Source organism: Barbus barbus (assembly GCF_936440315.1).
Source record: "Barbus barbus genome assembly, chromosome: 20".
Lineage (NCBI taxonomy): Eukaryota > Metazoa > Chordata > Actinopteri > Cypriniformes > Cyprinidae > Barbus > Barbus barbus.
This window is the reverse complement of record NC_136748.1, coordinates 14,887,875-14,905,318: the sequence shown is the minus strand read 5'-3', so window position 1 is coordinate 14,905,318 and position 17,444 is coordinate 14,887,875. Positions and strand designations below refer to the sequence as shown.

The following is a 17,444-nucleotide window of genomic DNA, read 5'->3' as shown; positions in this document are numbered from 1 at the left end:
ATCTTTCTTTTAGGGAGCTTTTAGACCAATTTCTGAGGGATCTTTAAACTGTTATCTACACGTTGTTCATATTTTATCTGTATCAAATGTTTTTTAGATATGTTTTTATCTAAATGTCCTGCTGTCGATAACAAATTGTCATGTTTTCAGCCAAAGTACAAAAGACTTAAAGTTGAACTTGTCTGACCTTTAAGAATGTATAATGATTTATAAATATAAGGAAGGATATTTTACATATTTAATTGTAAAAGAAAATTGTTCAGCCTCTTATCATTTTAAAAGAAGAAAAATTGCTTATGATGAGTCCTATTTAAAGCACAGAGATGTTCAATGGTTCAGGGATAGCTATCCAGATGGTTTTGATTTATAGGAACCTGCTGTGCAAAGCACTCTGCTTGTCCCACCAGCTGCATCCAATAGCCCACAGTATCACATTGTTTGATCATTCATAATAATCTTTACAAAGATTCCTCTTTCCTTTGCCATCTTTAGACAGTATGTTAGTTTCCACTTGAGGACGAGGCATATTGTGTTCACGGAGTTAATCAGTGTGAACTTTACTCTAACTTATGTTCCTAATAAGATGGCCTTTTTTTATCACCAACAATTTCCAAGGGGTTTCCCTCTTTTTGGATATGGACACTTATATTTATGTCAGTTTTCTTGGCTCATGCAAACTATATAAAATTATATGAACGTTCTGCAATTATGATTCTCTTGCTAGCATTTGATGAGCAGGTGGATTAGGAGTTATGATGGGCTTGCCAAGAAGGTTATTATTTTTGCTTTTTCATGCATTTCTGGGATTTCTGGCATAATGCTTTTAGGAATGTTACCCGGGGTTGTATTTGATTGCCAGTCCAGCAATGACCTTTTACCCTCCCCTCTAGTCTTGCATAGCAAGTCCTTAACTCTTTATTATTTTAAGAGATTTTAGAATGTAACAAATAGTTGATTTGGTCCTCAAGAAACATTTCTTATTATTTACAATGTTAAAAAGAGTGCTGCTTAATATTATTGTGGAAACCTTTTATATTTTTTCAGGACTCTTTGATTGATAGAAATTTCAAAAGAACAGTTTATTTGAAATATATTTTTATATATGAGTTTACTGTCACTTTTGATCAGTTTAATGTGTGCTTGCTGAATAAAAGTGTTTATTCTTTAAAAAAAAATGACTGACCACAAATGTTTAAATGATAGTATTTTTTGTGCTGTTTCCCTTATTTGTTTGAAAAGTATTCGTAACCTCAGACAATACATTAAGGCACATTTATTGGGCCAATTGAGTTTAAACTAACTGTTATATTAAAAATACCTGTTGTGGTATTCTCTGTTGATTCGTAAATTGTTCCTCATCCATCCAAACTTTTCCACCTCCTGAGGTTGACAACTCCCCTACTGCCTTTTATCCTGGATTACAATACCTCTTGAATAGATTGAAACAACCCTCAGAGGGCAATCTGTCAGGAGATCTGGCTATAGTCACCCTTGTATCTGCATGTTTGCCAGAGTCAATAAGCATTTTCACTTGTTCCTCTCTCTCTGCAGACTGGATCAGCTTTATGGCATGTTGGAGCTAATAAGTTAAAGACAACTTCACACACAGTCTGCATGAACGAATTCCAGCACTTGCTAATGCTTTCCTTACGGCAGGTCTCCTTAACCTGTTTAACTCCATTCCTGTTTTTGTCTACACTTTAATGCTATTAAATGGTGGTATCTGTTGACAGACCTTTTCTGTGAAAGATTAAACGCTAAAATGTTCTGTTTAATGCAGGTTTATTATAGTTAACTGAAACCAGTAAAAAAAACTTTTGTTCCTTGAAATAAAATAAACTAACTTCAACTGAAATAAAATGGAAAAACCAACAAAAAACATTTCATTAACTTGGTTCTAAAATAAAAAAAAAATCATAAAATTAAAAACATTAAAACAGCTAATAAAAATGCCAAAAGTACTACTAAAACTTTAACTAAAATTAAAATAAAAACGGAATATATACAGTATATAACATAATTCAAAACTATAACAGTATCTCAATGATGCTAAATTAACACTGGTTTAATGCAACATTCACAAACTAAACCAGAAGGAGACTCTTTATTTGAGCACCAAGTTCCTCAATATTTTCAACTCAGTATTTTATTTTTTTATATCCTTTAGGGTCCTATATCACTGCTGGTGTTTATGCACTGATTTAGTGGCTTCCCTTGTGTGTATTTGTGAATCAGTGTGGTTGGTAAGCAAGCAGGATGGTGTGTGTGCGTGTGACAGAGGGAGAGACAAAGTGAGAGTGCCTCCTGCACCTGCAGGGCTACGTCAGTGGTGTGGTAGTCCAGGCAGCCTTGGGGTCAGAGACGGCAGGCAGGGTATCTGTTTAATGTTCCCGGTGAGCAGCCCTGAATTTATGAACTCAGGGAGATGGGGAAATGATAACGTGTGGGAGAGGAGAGGATAGCTCATGCTTCTGTCGTCTTTTTCTGGTAGGAATGCCTTCTTTGCATTCTTTCTCCCCACACAGAGGCAAACACTAGTTTGGTCTCACTGTTAGCTGTGTGATGTCCATATAGAGAGGCCGTTTCATTTTCAATTTTAACACAGTGATGGAACAGACACAATTACCAAGGGGAGGAGATCTTCTATTGCCCTGGTGTACTAATACACACACAAAAGTACTTACTGTTATACTTACTGCGAGAATTGGACCTTAAAATAGAGTCATAAGTGAGACTATTCAGTGTCCAAACATGGTGCAACACAACAAAGTATTAAAGAGATCAGTTTAAGGTCACCCAAAATTGAATATTCTGTCATCATTTACTCACCATGTCTGTCTTTCTTCTGTGAAACAAAAATGGGAGTTATAAAATGACGCTTCCGAGCTTCACAGAATGAAAGTGAATGGTGATCATGACAGTTAAGAAAGATTTTCAGTGAATAACCAAAATATTGGTTCAATCCTCATGATGCCTTATTTGGTAGGGATTCACAATATGTTTGTATAATATTGGTTATGAGCTGCTATTAGATTTTTAATTTAAATATTGCTATTTTTAATTTATTGGAATCAGTTGAAACTGGATATTTAATTGTTCAGCTTATTTTCCTGTTTTTACATTTAGTTTACTCATATATATATAATTTATTGGTTATCTGTATTGTTTATCGGTTATATATAATAATTTATCGGTGATCTGTCATAACATAAATGCATCGGTATCAGCCTGAATTTTAATATTAGTGCATCCCTATAATGAGAGTAATTGGTGACAACCGTTAATTTGTTTAAATTTAAATTTTGGTCTCTGCCTCTCACAAGCTGTATTAGTTGTTTAAGAATGAATAAGTTATATGGACTGTTTTTACAATGCATCACTTGTGGAGCTTCACAGCTCCTGGTCTCCATCCACTTTCATTGTATGGAAGAAAGAAAGTCATACGGGTCTGAGTATGAACATGAGGGTGAGTAAATGATGACAAGATTTTCCCTTGAATTTCAGTTTCTGTTCTTCACAGCTGCGTCATGTCAAGAAACAAGGCATTTTATTGGTTGCTTGGTTTCTCTGAGCAGAGTAGTCCTGCTCACAGTGAAATCTCATTGGACCAGCAACATGCTGATTGTCATCTGATTGTCTGTGGTTTTATTGCTTTCAATTTTTGCAGCATGTTCACCTACGATGTGGACAGAAAAATTGGAAAGCGGGTGTAATTATCAGCTAGATCAAGGGTGGAGCGATGTTTAAAGCTGTAGAGCACTTGTCTCCTCTTCCACCTCCCCTGCCCCTATAGACGAAATCTATCCGTGGGCCCATGTGTGACAGTGCATTCTTTGATTCCATCTGCCTTTAGAGCAAGAGAGCCTGTGACTTTATTGTGGTGACTGGTTAGGAAAAACCTGCCATTTCTAATAACACTGGCTTGAAGCAGTTCGTACTTTGAGCATGTCAAGTTCCATCTGAAAAAGATTTGGGAACCCTCAGCATGAATAAAAACATACAAATGGATTTAATCAGTTTGAAAAGAGCTCGGAAGGGCTGCTGTTGGCCCTCGCTGCTCGCTCATATCAGTGCAGAATATCTCTGCGAACACTGCCCCTGCTGTGAAGACTGGGACGGACAGTGGAGAACTTTGCTTAACTAGTCCTGCTTTAACCCTATAATGCCTTTTGTGTCATACTGTATTTGATGCATTAATTTCTAGGCCTGTAAAATATTAACATGATCAGAACTACTGAAAAACCTGTTGCACACAATCATACTTTTTAGCAAATAAAAGGCAGACAAGTGTGAAAAAGTCCAAAAAACAACCCCCCTTCTGGTCATGGTACACATGTATTTTTGCTATAAAAGCTAAAGTAAACGCATTAATAACCTTTATATTGTTCTTTTTTAACATTTCAAGATGAACACTTACTGGACTGAGGCAACTTGATTATTTATACATTAATTTTTACAAAAATTAAATATGATACAACAAGCTTTTGAAGAGTGTTTATTTGTACATCTCTAGTCATCACTATATTCTTTGCATTATTGTTTACCCCCCATTTTTGAAACTACAGTGCTTTGATATTTGTAGTGTGCTATACCGTTACAAAAATCTCTTTGATTCTCATTACAAGCAGAATTTCATCTTACTTTTTTTTTTACAACTGTATACCTTGTTTCATATTTTTGCTCAGTTTGGTCCCCTGAATAAACCTGAGCTCTATATTCTGTTTATATAGGCCATACAAACTTGATTTATCAAATGGGATACAAAACAAAAACATGCAATATATTTTTATTTTTAACATATTGTTTAAAGGTTACATTAAAAAAAAAAAAATCATATTTATCATATGACCGTATGTTATACGGATCTAGTTATTTATTCTAGTTATTTATCTAGTTAGTTATTTATTACTAGTATTAATTTGCATTGTATAGTATATGGGACCATTTAGAGTTTTACGTTACTTACTTACTTTGTAATATCAGAGTATATCGTGTTTTGCATGTTAATATGAATTGGAAAAGAAAAAATTTGGTTTACTGTCTAGATTGTAGTGCCTTGGAGTTACATTTACATAACTCACAATAGTCCCAAAATTAGTTTAATGATTGGTGATTCTTTAACACTTAGCCGATTCAAACATTATTATTCAAACACTGGTGTGATGCGTTTATATGTAATCTCACCTCAGAGAAACAACCACAACAATTCTGGTAAAGGAATCGGCCTGTGAAGCTGTGGCCCATCGATACTCTTTGGACCGAGAGAGTGAATTCCCTGTGACCACACAGAGTGCCCATTGTTCTGCACTGAAGGCAGCTGGGTATCAGAGATGCCATTTATCTCCTAATCTCCCCTCACTCGCAGTTAACCTCAACTGTGAAGAGCAGCAGAGCTACGTCAGCAGACCTGGAGCAGACGTCTACTCTTGTCTAACAATCTTTATATTGAAGTGAAAATTTAGCTAAATTAAGTTTTCACCTTTACACAGGTAACCCAGGTGTGGTGGGCTTCTACAAGACATACATGTGGACGCTGTATCAGACGTTCATCCAAAGATATCCAGTGTGGGCTGTGAGCCATGCCGGACACTGTATGCCTCCAGAAACCTATGATATGATTGAAGGTGGGATATTTTCCTCTACATACACTACACAGCCAAAAGTACATGTGGATACCTGCTTTCTAATTATCCAGATTTGGCTATTTCAGCTATGCCATTAATAACAGGTGTATAAAATCTAACATACAGTTATGGTACAGTCCTTCTGAAGGTGAAGTGATCACCTGAAGTGATCAGAAGTGGTCCATATTGAGAACAAAGAAGGACAATCATGTAAGTGGTTGACATATGATCTGTCCCAATTCTGAGTTGTTCATGGACTTCAAAGTAGCTTGTCGTTTTAAAAGTTAATTCAGAGTGTCAGCCTGCTCAGATGTGACCTATATTACAAATATGTGTCTGCAGATGGTCAAAATAGTTTTTCTTCTCATGTGCTAACATTTAAGCACTTCTTAAAGCTTTTTGTGTTTAAATAAATGTCATAGAGAGAATGATCATAGAGTGATCTGCAGAAACATTTAGCTGTTGTCTGACTCAGCATGATGTCATTACAAGTGTTATAAATGAGACAGTAGATGGCAGCAGATAATTAAGTGACTAGTTATTTAGAGGAATAATTGTTTATAATTTTGTAGTTTTTAGATGGTTTCAATATAACATAAATCAGAACACATAAATAAATAAAATTATATACATCATATATATTGATACAAGAATGTGAAACATGCAATATTGTGATAAATAGAAGTGATATTATTATTATTATTATTGAATAATTGCTGTTAAATATTAAGAATATTTATTATTATTATTAGACTGTTATTAATAAATGCTATTATTTTAATAATTAATTGATTAATTGGTTGTCACTTCTATTTCTCACAATATTGCATGTTTCACATTTGTGTATCTATATATTTGATCGATGCATATCATTTTATTTATTTATGTGTTCTGATTTATATTTATCCAGCCTTACTTATCACTAAAGCTTACTTGAGTTTTTTTTAAATCCCTTAAACAACACACTATATGGTGAAATACTTGAAAGACTCTCTGAAACTAATTTATTTAGGACATATTGTACCTTCATACACAAAAACTGCCCACAAAGTCCCTGACTGACAGTTTCAAGTACAGCCGTATTCTGTCCTGACTGATATGCTGGTTTGTAGTGTCTGTCAGATTGCGGGATGCTCCTCCTGGAATCCTTTCACAGAGCGCACAGTAAGGTGGTATGCATTCGGGACTGATGAGAGAGCCAAGCTGTGTCTCCCTCCTCTGCCTGAACCAGTATATGAAAGTCCAGCATGTTCATCTATAAAGAAGCATGGACGTTTTTATTGAGCTCGCTACATGGGAAAGACATTACCAAGCCCTCATATGTATATGACAAACCACATGCAGATGGCTGGGATCTCCAAAAACAGCATTTCTACTGGCTCACTTGATGGATTGGACAGTCTAGGTGTACTACTGTCCGGACAGACAAGCTTGCACTTCTCTGTATGTCATATTGTGTATTTGCACCAGATTAGCAGAAATGTCCATAATCAAATCAGTAGATCTGGCAGAACAAAACTTCCTGAAGAGCATCTGAATTTTTCAGCGATCTCGTTCAGTATATATTCTTTTTTACAAACTGAAGTATCAAACAATTGCTTTTTTATTGTGAACACATGGAATACTTTTTACCGGAATCACAGTCTTAAAGTATTTCGTGACAGACAGCTGATCTCTGGCTCACACAACAGACGATGACATCCATTGCTGTTCATATCGTGTTGTGCAATCACGAGCTGGATGATTAAAAGTCAAATCTCAGCAGCGGATTCAAATGTGCCAAGAGATGACAACAAGCGGCAGGCCTTTGCCAAGCCAGAGCAGATGAAAGAGGGGACGCAATTAAAAGTTGTATTTCATTTCCCCAATCTCGCTATTTGAGTGACATTCTTGATTACCATCAATGGCTGTCTTAAGCGGGGCGGTATCAAATATGCTGGGCTTTTCTTTCCACGGCACATTGTCTTGTTCATCTCAATGATCCATCCCTCATCATGTTCTGCCATTTGGTTCGCAGATGCCCCTGTCCGAAGAAATAGTTGCTTGTGTTGCTTCTCATTGCTGAGGATTTAGTATATCAGACTGTAATCAACTGAAAACTGCTAAAGAGATCCTCGAAATCTTTTGTTTTTTATCATGCAGGCATGTGCGGATGTTTTTAAATGTTAGATTAAATGAACTATTTAAGTGATTGTTCATTGTTTGGATAATTGTTTTCAGTAATTATTTAGATTCTTTCTTTTAGCTTTTGCAGGCTAAAAAGGGCAATGTTGGCTCAACACATGGCATGACCTGAGGGCAGGACTATCTGTTAGTTTGCCCAATGGCAGACAGGGGGTGTGTCCAAGAAATTATTACTTTTGCTGTTCTGTTTGTGGAAACTAGTGGGACAGAAATTATCTAATTAATATGTAAATAATTAGGGTTATTAACTTATTATTGTTAACTAAAACTGTTAAAAAAAATATTTTGCTGATTTAAATAAAAATAAAATAGAATATAGATATCAGATAAAATAACTAAAACCGATAAATTAAATGTTACAATGGCAACTAACTGAAATGAGATTACTAAATGCAAATAAATAAATAATTAAAACTATAATAAATATAAATAGTGATTAAAAAAACTAATAAAAAATGACTTAAAAAATTACATTAAAATTAACATTTTTAATTTAACATATTAAAAAAAACTATGATAGTATATAAATAATACTAAAATAACACTGATTTAAATAATTTTTTAATTTAAAATGATTTTTAAATTAAATTTACATTAATTACTTTGAAATTCACTACGTAAACTATTTAAAAGCATTGATATTTTTATTATTCACTATTATTATGTTAAAAAAAAAAAGCTAATTGTGGAATTGGTGGTCTTCCAATTGGTTTCCGTAAGAGGATGACATCACTGACTTGGGCATCAGATCTAGTTTGTGGTTTCTTCCTATGATGACCCTTCAAACAGCTTCAGGTTTTCAAATTCAACTTCCTTGACCAGAAGTCACTGGTGGCTTTCCATGTGAATGCTGCCCATTGATTTACTGCTGTTCAAAGAGCTCTTGGTCAGCCAGCGGTCAGCAGCAGGCACAGCCATTCGGAACCCACAGAAACCTCATTTCATCCCGTCCAGCACAGCCACAGAGAGACTTCATTGAGTTCATTGATGAGATCTTAAACTTTCAACACCAAACATTTCAGTCCCATTGGCAATATAGGCCTGGTCGTATTTAACGGCATATATTAAGTGATATTACATCCCTGTGTCTTGGAAACATAAACAAAAGCAGGGGGAAATGGTAGTGGGGTAAACATGCCAAATCTCTGTGGAGGAACTGTTCCTGTGGTTGGCGATTTGTGATTGATGCCTTCTGATTACAGTAAAAATATCTGTTAATGCAAACATGGGAAACATTTTGTACTTTGCCAATGTCAATAACCCTGCCCTGGGTCAAGCCGTCCTCCAGACCTACACTTCTCATTCATTTTGTCAGAGCGTGTTAAGAGAGCTACTACTCAAAATCTACTTTCCCTTCTCTGATATGACTAAATTACCCTCCATTTATGCCCAGGCTATTAAAACAGGCATAAAACAAGGAATTTCCCTCGTTCTTGTAAGATTGCCTGGGGTATAGTAAGAAAGAAATAGATTGTTCTGAACGGTTTAGTTGATGTGACCTTTTGTGACCAGTTGTAGTCAGGTTGGGTTTCATGTTTGTCTTGCTAATTGGAGGCATGGGCATTGGTGGGTAGCCTATTGGCCCTTTTTAAACATAGCATTTAAAACAAAACTCTAATACCTCTTTGTAATAATTGTTGGTTGGTTGTAACTGTTCGTTTTGAATGCTAAAAATGGCCTTTACATTATTTGAATTTAGGTTGTATTTGGCAGTAGTGCATTCTTAAATGAATAGTTCACCTAAAATGAAAATTTGCTGGAGGTTTACTCATCCTCAGGCCATCCTCGATATAACTGAGTTTCTTCATCAGAACAGATTTGGAGAAATTTAGCATTACATCACTTGCTCACCAATGGATCCTCAGCAGTGAATGGGTGCCGTCAGATTGTGAGTCCAAACAACTGATTAAAACATCACAATAATCCACAAGTAATCCACATGACTCCAGTCCACCAATGAATGTCTTGTGAAGCAGAAAGCTGTGTTTGCAAAAAACAAGTCCATCGATAAAACATTTTACATTTAAACTGTCGCTTCTGGCCAAATACCAGTCCATAATCCATAATAATGCTTCCTCGAGTGAAAAGTCCATTCTCTATTGTCTTCTCACATCCAAATCCACCAAAATATACATACTGTCCTATTATAATAAAGGCAAAAAAACAAATCTAAAAAAAAAGATCCACTGACATATTTGTGTTTATTACAAACATGCAGTTTGTCAATTAATTACATTACTTGTGAATTATTTTGAGATGTTTTTATCAGTTGTTTATACCCTCATTCTAACGGCACCCATTCACTGCCGAGGATTCATTGGTGATCAAGAGCAAATGCTACATTTCTCCAAATCTGTTCAGATGAAGAAACAAACTCCTCTACATCTTGGATGGCCTGAGTGTGAATACATTTTCGTGTATTTCTTTAAGCATAAATGCACATGCTTTACATGCAAACAGCATTCTCCTGTGTTTGAAATACCTGGAGTTCTCTTTTTTTTAAGATTCTCTGAGCATACTTACAAAAGCAAAAGGACAAGCCCGCTGTATCAACCCATTTTTAATCAGTAACACCACTCTGTTGTGGTTCCTCTTGACATTAATATTCAGTAACCTGATCCCTGGATGAAACATACACCACACATTTATTGCACATTTTTGAGAGGGGGATATAATCACTTAACAGCCTGCTCCCTATACATCGCTTGCTCTTGCCAACAGATCATTATTTTATATTGAGGAATTTGTGTTTGCCATATGTTGCATAAATGCTTCTTTGGACCCATTACAGTTTACTCTGATTTTGTTCCTGTTCCATATCCAGAAGGATATCCTTTGGATTTCTTATTATAGGATAAATCTATACAGCCTTAAGATCAACATGAAGTCCAAATGGCCTTATAGTATTTAGTTTCTCAGTATACATTCCTGGTCTTATTATGCACAGTTAAATAGTGCATATTATCTTATATATTTGTAATTTTTATTTTTATTTTGTCTAACCATCTTTCCCACAGTTAAAGATTTCTTTAATATAGGTGACTGTAGGTAGGTCATTGTAGCTGGATGTAGGTTGTGTATGTTTTACGAGTAGGATAGTCTTAAATGTTCATGAGGTAATCCTGAGAGGCCACTCAATGTGTAAACTGCTCTCATTGGTGTTTGGGCTCTGAGCTCATAGTGCCCCTCTGTGCTGGTAGATAAACATGTAGGGCCACTTTGTAGGCAAACTTCAGTGGGAACCTTCGGAAAAAAATCAAGATCGGATTTGGAAAATGGGAAATGAGGGGTAAGGAGTGGCTGGGGAGAGCTAAATGTGTGTGCATGCGCAGGTCACTGATTTCATTGCTCAGTGTCTGATCTCTCGCTTACATTCATAAATGAAAATAGCCTTTGATTGAGTGCCTGTCAGGACTTTAAAAAAAATATTATTGGTTAAATACTTTTTTCTGAAATTATGTGTATGCTGTAGAGTTGGTCCTATTCAGTGTCCCAAAACAATAAATAGTTATAATAAAGATGTCTCTTATGTTCACTGATGGTGCATTTGTTTGATCACAAAAACAGTAGTAATGTGAAATATTATTACAATTTTAAATAAACATTTTCTACTGAAATATATTTAAAAAATGTATTACTATGGCAAATCTTTTTAGCAGAAATTTTAGCAGCTCTTACTCCATTCTTCAGTGTGACATGATCCTTCAGAAATCATTCTAATATGCTGATTTGCTGCTCAAGAAACATTTGTTAATATCATAGCAGTTGTGCAGCGTAATAGTTTTGTGAAAACTGTGATCCATCTTTTTATTTTTTGATTAATTGAATGACTTTTGATTTATTGTGTCCTTGCTAAATAGAATGATACCATAATTAATTTCTCGGAGAAAAAAACAACAACTTTTTATCTGTATAACATTACTGTATGTATATCATATTAACATTTTAGGCTCTCCCAGAAAGATTTCTAGATTGAGCAGACTCGGACAGTTGTTTGTGAAATCATAACTCATAATACATTAACACGTTGTACATTGGCTGATTTATTCTGTGAACTTTTCTTATGTCGAAAACCTCTCCATACATATTTTAGTTTGTTATTCATCTTAGTATGTTCTCTCTTTTACAGCACATACAATGTGACCATGATATGTTAATGCTTGGCAGTGAATTTGCCGTCTTAGTACCATAGCAATTGTCCATCAAACCCCAAACTCAGCTTTAAGCTGTTTTGTACATGACATTTTTCAGTCTAGCATTTTGTCTCAGTGTGTTTCTATTTTTTTTACCCTGTCTTATCTTATCATTCTTGTACATCCACTGGTATTTTATGCAATGAAAATGATTTAATGTTTTGAACCTTTTGAATGGGTTTCATTGTTTCCTCCTCTCTTCGACTTCCTTTTTATCTCTCCTGCATGTGTCTGTACCTTAAGGTTATATGCACTCCTTTTGGTCTTAGCGGTCCCCCTCCTGTTCATCGATCCATCCTGCTCACCCTCTTAGCACCCCCATCCAACATCCTTTCCTTGTTTAAATCTGTTTCTATCTTCTGTATAAATTTGAAGGTTCATGGAAGTAGCAGATTTCTTTTACAGTATTGCACACTTCATGAAAGTCACTTTCCTTGGGGGAAAAAATCAATCACTTTTTATTTTTTAAAATAAAAAATGTAATATTTGAGGGTGTGCTTTCTCTGTGTTGCTGACAATTTATAAAAATATATTAATTTGTCTTTCAACAACAGTCCAATCCGAGGTAATCCACGAGACCCTTAGGATTTGTTGTTCTAGCACATCTCATCATAAAACAGGTCTAAGTAATTAGCCATGTGCAACTACGTCAGTTGAGATATCTTTATTATTTTAGAAAGAGGAGAAGATGCAGAGTGCTCCAGGAACCATATATTGTGAGATGTCTCATGAAGGAGCACTTTGTCTATTTATGTCTTGAAGCTATTATGAGTTATTTCTCTCTCCCCTCTGGTACTCCTCTCTCCCCCTGTCTCATCATTAACAGTTCTGCTCCCATAACTCATCATACTGATAAATGCCTCAGCCTCACCCCACCTCAGTCCAGCTTCTTCTCTCTTCTTCTGTCCTTCCTTTGTTTCTGCGCAGTCCATTGTCTTTCTAATTCTTACCCTTTCTCGGGTTCAGACTGGTGAATCAGCACCTGTAGGAAGATATTAATATCAAAGCCTGCCAAGCATTATCAGGATCTCCAGTTACTGTGATTGTTCAATAGAGCGTAATTTTACTCCTTTCCAAAGAAATAATGAAGAACAAGATCAAGATGATGAAAGAAAACGTCTTTTATGGAGCGCTTAACAATTTAATGTGTCTTCTGGATCCTTTACAATTCAGCTGTGATCGGAGCTCCACAATCGATCAAACTAGGCAGCTTTGTCTAATTATATTATTTGCTGTATTTATTAGTTCTAGGTCATGATGAAAGTACTGGCAACAGTCCAGGCCACCATGTGATGATGTACATTGGGTTTGGTGTGAGAGCTTTATGCAGTTTTTCCCTCTTTTTCTTTCAAAGATGCATCTGTGACTGAGGAGGAGGATGTTTTTGGGCTAAACGGGCAGATTGAACACAAGCTGGCCTTCCTTCGAAAGCATGTGCCTCGGGACACCAACCTGCTGCTGATTGGTCACTCCATCGGTTGCTACATAATCTTGGAGATGATGAAGAGAGACCCAGAGCTAAAGGTATAAGCAACTGGATGAGAAAGTCCATGGAACTACTATGTGGCTATTAATGAAGCACACATCCTACTAGTTGCTGGATATGGTCTCACTTTTTAATGAATGCATTTCTGTATTATATGTATTTCTGAATTATTAGATTAAATTAATTGAAATTATTTTTTTTGCATTAAGTTCCAAATCAGATACATTTATTTAGTTTATACAGGGGTGCACATAATGGTGCGGATGCATGGCCAAAATAAAAAATGAGCTGTGTAAACAAGTTTAGACCACCAACATGGTTGACAGCTGTTGATGCACAATTAACATTTTAGATTGATAAACTGTAATACTGAATACATTTTCTATTCAAACTGAAAGCATAAATTTAGGCTATCTGCTGGCATTTTCAAAACTCTTGAATGGGCAGCGCTAAATCCAGCATTAAAACATTAAATTAACATTAAATCTAATTTGGAATTTAAACTGAAGGAAAATATTTATGTATATTTAGAGGCAAATTTCAGCACATTCAAAATCAGAGGATAAAATCTAAAATGTACAAATTGCAAATCAAAATTACATACATTTTTAAATTCCAAATCAGATAAAATTATTGTGACATTAATATATAATTGAATTGAATTGAATTGAATTGAATTTGAATTTGAATTTGAATTGAATACAATTATCCCCCGCCAAAACATAGAGATTATTTTTGTGATGAATTAATTAAATGACCAATATATGTGACCCTGGGTCAGTATGTGGTCACAAGGGTCATTTTTTTTTTTTTATTAAGATTTATACATAAGCTTTCCATTGATGTATGGTTTGTTAAGATAGGACAATATTCAGCCGAGATACAACTATTTGAAAATCTGGAATCTGAGGGTGCAAAAAAAAAAATCAATATATTGAGTAAATCACCTTTAATGTTATCCAAATGAATTTTTATATATTTACAGTTGGAAATTTACAAAATATCTTAATGGAACAGGATCTTTACTTAATATCCTAATAATTTTTGGCATAAAAGAAAAATCAATCATTTTGACCCATACGATGTATTGTTGGCTATTGCTACAAATATACCTGTGCGACTTATGACAAGGTCACAGATTTGCTTATTTCTGATTGAAACTGACAGTGAATCAAAAAAAGTGCCCAAATTCGTTGACCCACAACATCTTTCCTGTTTCAATATCTTGCCTAGAGACTATCTACTGATTCTGTCTGATTCTCCACTTAAAACAGTATGAATAACGGCTACAGTATTGCTGTCTGCATAACCTCTGCAGACCACCTCAGCGATTTTGCAACTTTGCAATTAGAGGACATGCCGCCAAAACATGGTCGCTGCATGAAAGTATGGAATGTGTGAAAGCAAAGCGAGACACTGCCAATCAGCAGCATAATAAGACACTTCTGTTCCCTTTTCTTGCTGTGTAAAAGTTCAGGAGATTAAATAACATGGAAAAGAACCTTGATTTTCTTTCTCCCTCTGGGGTTTTCCTGCTCTAAGATGTGCTCTTTGTCATTTTTATTTGTAAGCATTTTCTCTACCCAGAAATCTTTTTTCTTTTTCTCTTTCAACCTTTTAGTATTTCCTCTAACTAGAGAGGCATTTTTTCCTCCTGGCAAAGAAAAATGGATTTTAGCTTTATCAATGGGGCCAAGTGCAGTTATGTCCCACTTTTTGCAGTGCGATAAAAATATGTTCTGATACTTTTGGAGACAATCCACGTCCAAACCACTTTTAGGGATTTAGTTCAGAAACTTCAGTCGAAAAGCTGGTCCCAATCTCAATCTCACTCAACGATTTTAAGGTCCTCTTTCATAATCTGTGAAAAATGTTTCATTCCAGGTCATTAAAACATTGCCAACCATGTAGACCTTTTTGTATACTCGTCTGAATCTGTTCTTTTCAAATAATGGCTATTTAAATCCCTGTACGATGTAGGCAGATATGGCATGGCTCAGAGCAAATATGCACAAAGGAGAAAAAGATTTCCTTTTTCGTCCCAGATTGCAGGCTGCCAGGAAGCCAACCTGGCGATTATGCCTGGTAGCATATGATGTATAATAATCAGAAACTGTTACTATGGGCTCTAGATATTTATTTTGGAATGTAAGAGACCAGTTAGTTTAAATGATGGCAGGGGTTTCTTTAGTGCATTTCTGGAGGAGAATGTTTGCAGATTTCAGACACAGACCGGGAGCAGCATGAGGTAGGTTGGAAAACCTCCCTAAAACTAGAGGAAGAGTTTGATATGGAGGTGAGAGTACTGCATATGGAGGTGCTCAATTGTATGTCTCTGACACGAGTCCAGTTCACAAGTCTTCCCTGTTGCCTTTGAAGTAATTGCTTGTTGTAAGAAAGTGACACTGTATATGTGCAAGTTGTAGAATGGACAGTCTAAAGAAAGAAATTGATTTGCCGCTCAGATGTGAGGCTGCAGAAAAAACCTTTTTCCACCCAACACCTTAGCCTGAGGTAGAGCTTTTGGGACTTTTAGATGAGGAGAAAAATGCTTTATGCCTCCTCCTGTAGCAACCATCTTATCATGTGCCCCGGGAAGTTGATGTCATTTCCTACATTTGTCTGCACAGGTGTATAGTTTGGTTTAACAGCTGTTGGCTGAAGTGTTGCTTTGCGTTTTATTATTAACAGATAACGTTTCTTATGACAGTGAACTACTCTGATTGCAATCAAAAGTAGATTAAAGGTATAGGTCATCTCAAAAATGAAAATTCTGTTCCTTATCCTCATGTTTTTCTAAATCTGTATGATTTATGTTCTAATCTGTACGAGATGCATTCTATTGGAAAGCCGAAGGGATTCTTGGAGATGCTTACTAGGAAGAATGCTTAACAAGTCCTGTCATTCTCTTCACTGAACTGATGGCACGCTCAAGTTCCCCTCACACTACAATGTGTCATTCTTGTCCAGGACATGAGGATTTGGGTGTGTAGGTTAACTTGTGGGCGAGTGTGTGTCGCAGCGTTCTGGGTGGACTTCCATTCGGGGAGCAGAGGTCACACCGACAGTCCTGAAGTATTGGTATGATTTCATACTTCACTCAAATAAAACATTGTTACAGTCACAGCATGAGCCAAACACAAGCATAAACATTACAGCACACAGCCCTAGCTCAGATTACCCTCACAACATCTCCAGATTTTAAAACTCCCAGACGTGACCACGGACCGTCCAGCCCATTGGACATGCAGCCACACGGTTGAGAAAACACTTACAGTGACATTTTTTGTTATCGTTCATTATGGGATGCAAGGGGCATCGGTTTCCCGTGACCCTCTGGAGAGTAAGGGTCATGGTGGCCTTGTTTTCATTCGTCTAAATAAAAGTGACATGGGATTTCCTAGGGGTGGGCGTTTATACCGGAAGACGCGATTAACCGATAGAAATTTGTCAACCGGTAGAGATTTTTGACTATCGTCTCTATCGCGGTTACAATGCTTATGATGTTTTTTTGTGATATTGACACTGGTGACAAGAATTATGAAATTTATATGGTATCAAAGATGTTGATATCATAAAGACCCTATTTAAATAAAAGATAACTATATCATGATATATATTGTAACCGTGAAATAAAATTATTTATATTGTGGTATAAGATTTTGGTCATATTGCCCACCTCTAGGATTTCCTTCATTCTTTCTCCTGGGACCTATGAGGAGCAGACCAGTCTTTTTTTTTCCCAAAGAGGCATTTGGCATTTAAGGTTAGCAGTGACGGAGCACTGTCAACTTCAGGTGGGCCTTCCAGCAGTGTTCATTATGTCGCCACTCCTCTATTGTGCTTATTCCCACACAGGAGCCTCGCCGAAAGGCTACGTTCGGAAAGAGCGGAGCGGTGCTGACGTGAGTGGAGGCGGCCCTTGCAACGCATTTCCATTGAGATACTCACTGTAAG

The 17,444-nt window shown here is 36.1% G+C and overlaps 1 protein-coding gene across 2 annotated transcripts in view; it reads left to right on the top strand.

Annotated features, from left to right (window-relative positions):
- Positions 1 to 17,444, top strand: part of LOC306886138 (lipid droplet-associated hydrolase-like) — a 40,422-nt gene that overhangs the window by 4,469 nt on the left and 18,509 nt on the right. For both annotated transcript variants that reach the window (XM_079443036.1, XM_079443035.1), the window contains exons 3-4: positions 5,490 to 5,624; positions 13,356 to 13,525. In XM_079443036.1, the coding sequence (XP_079299162.1) occupies positions 5,490 to 5,624; positions 13,356 to 13,525 (305 nt within the window). The remainder of the gene's footprint in view (positions 1 to 5,489; positions 5,625 to 13,355; positions 13,526 to 17,444) is intronic.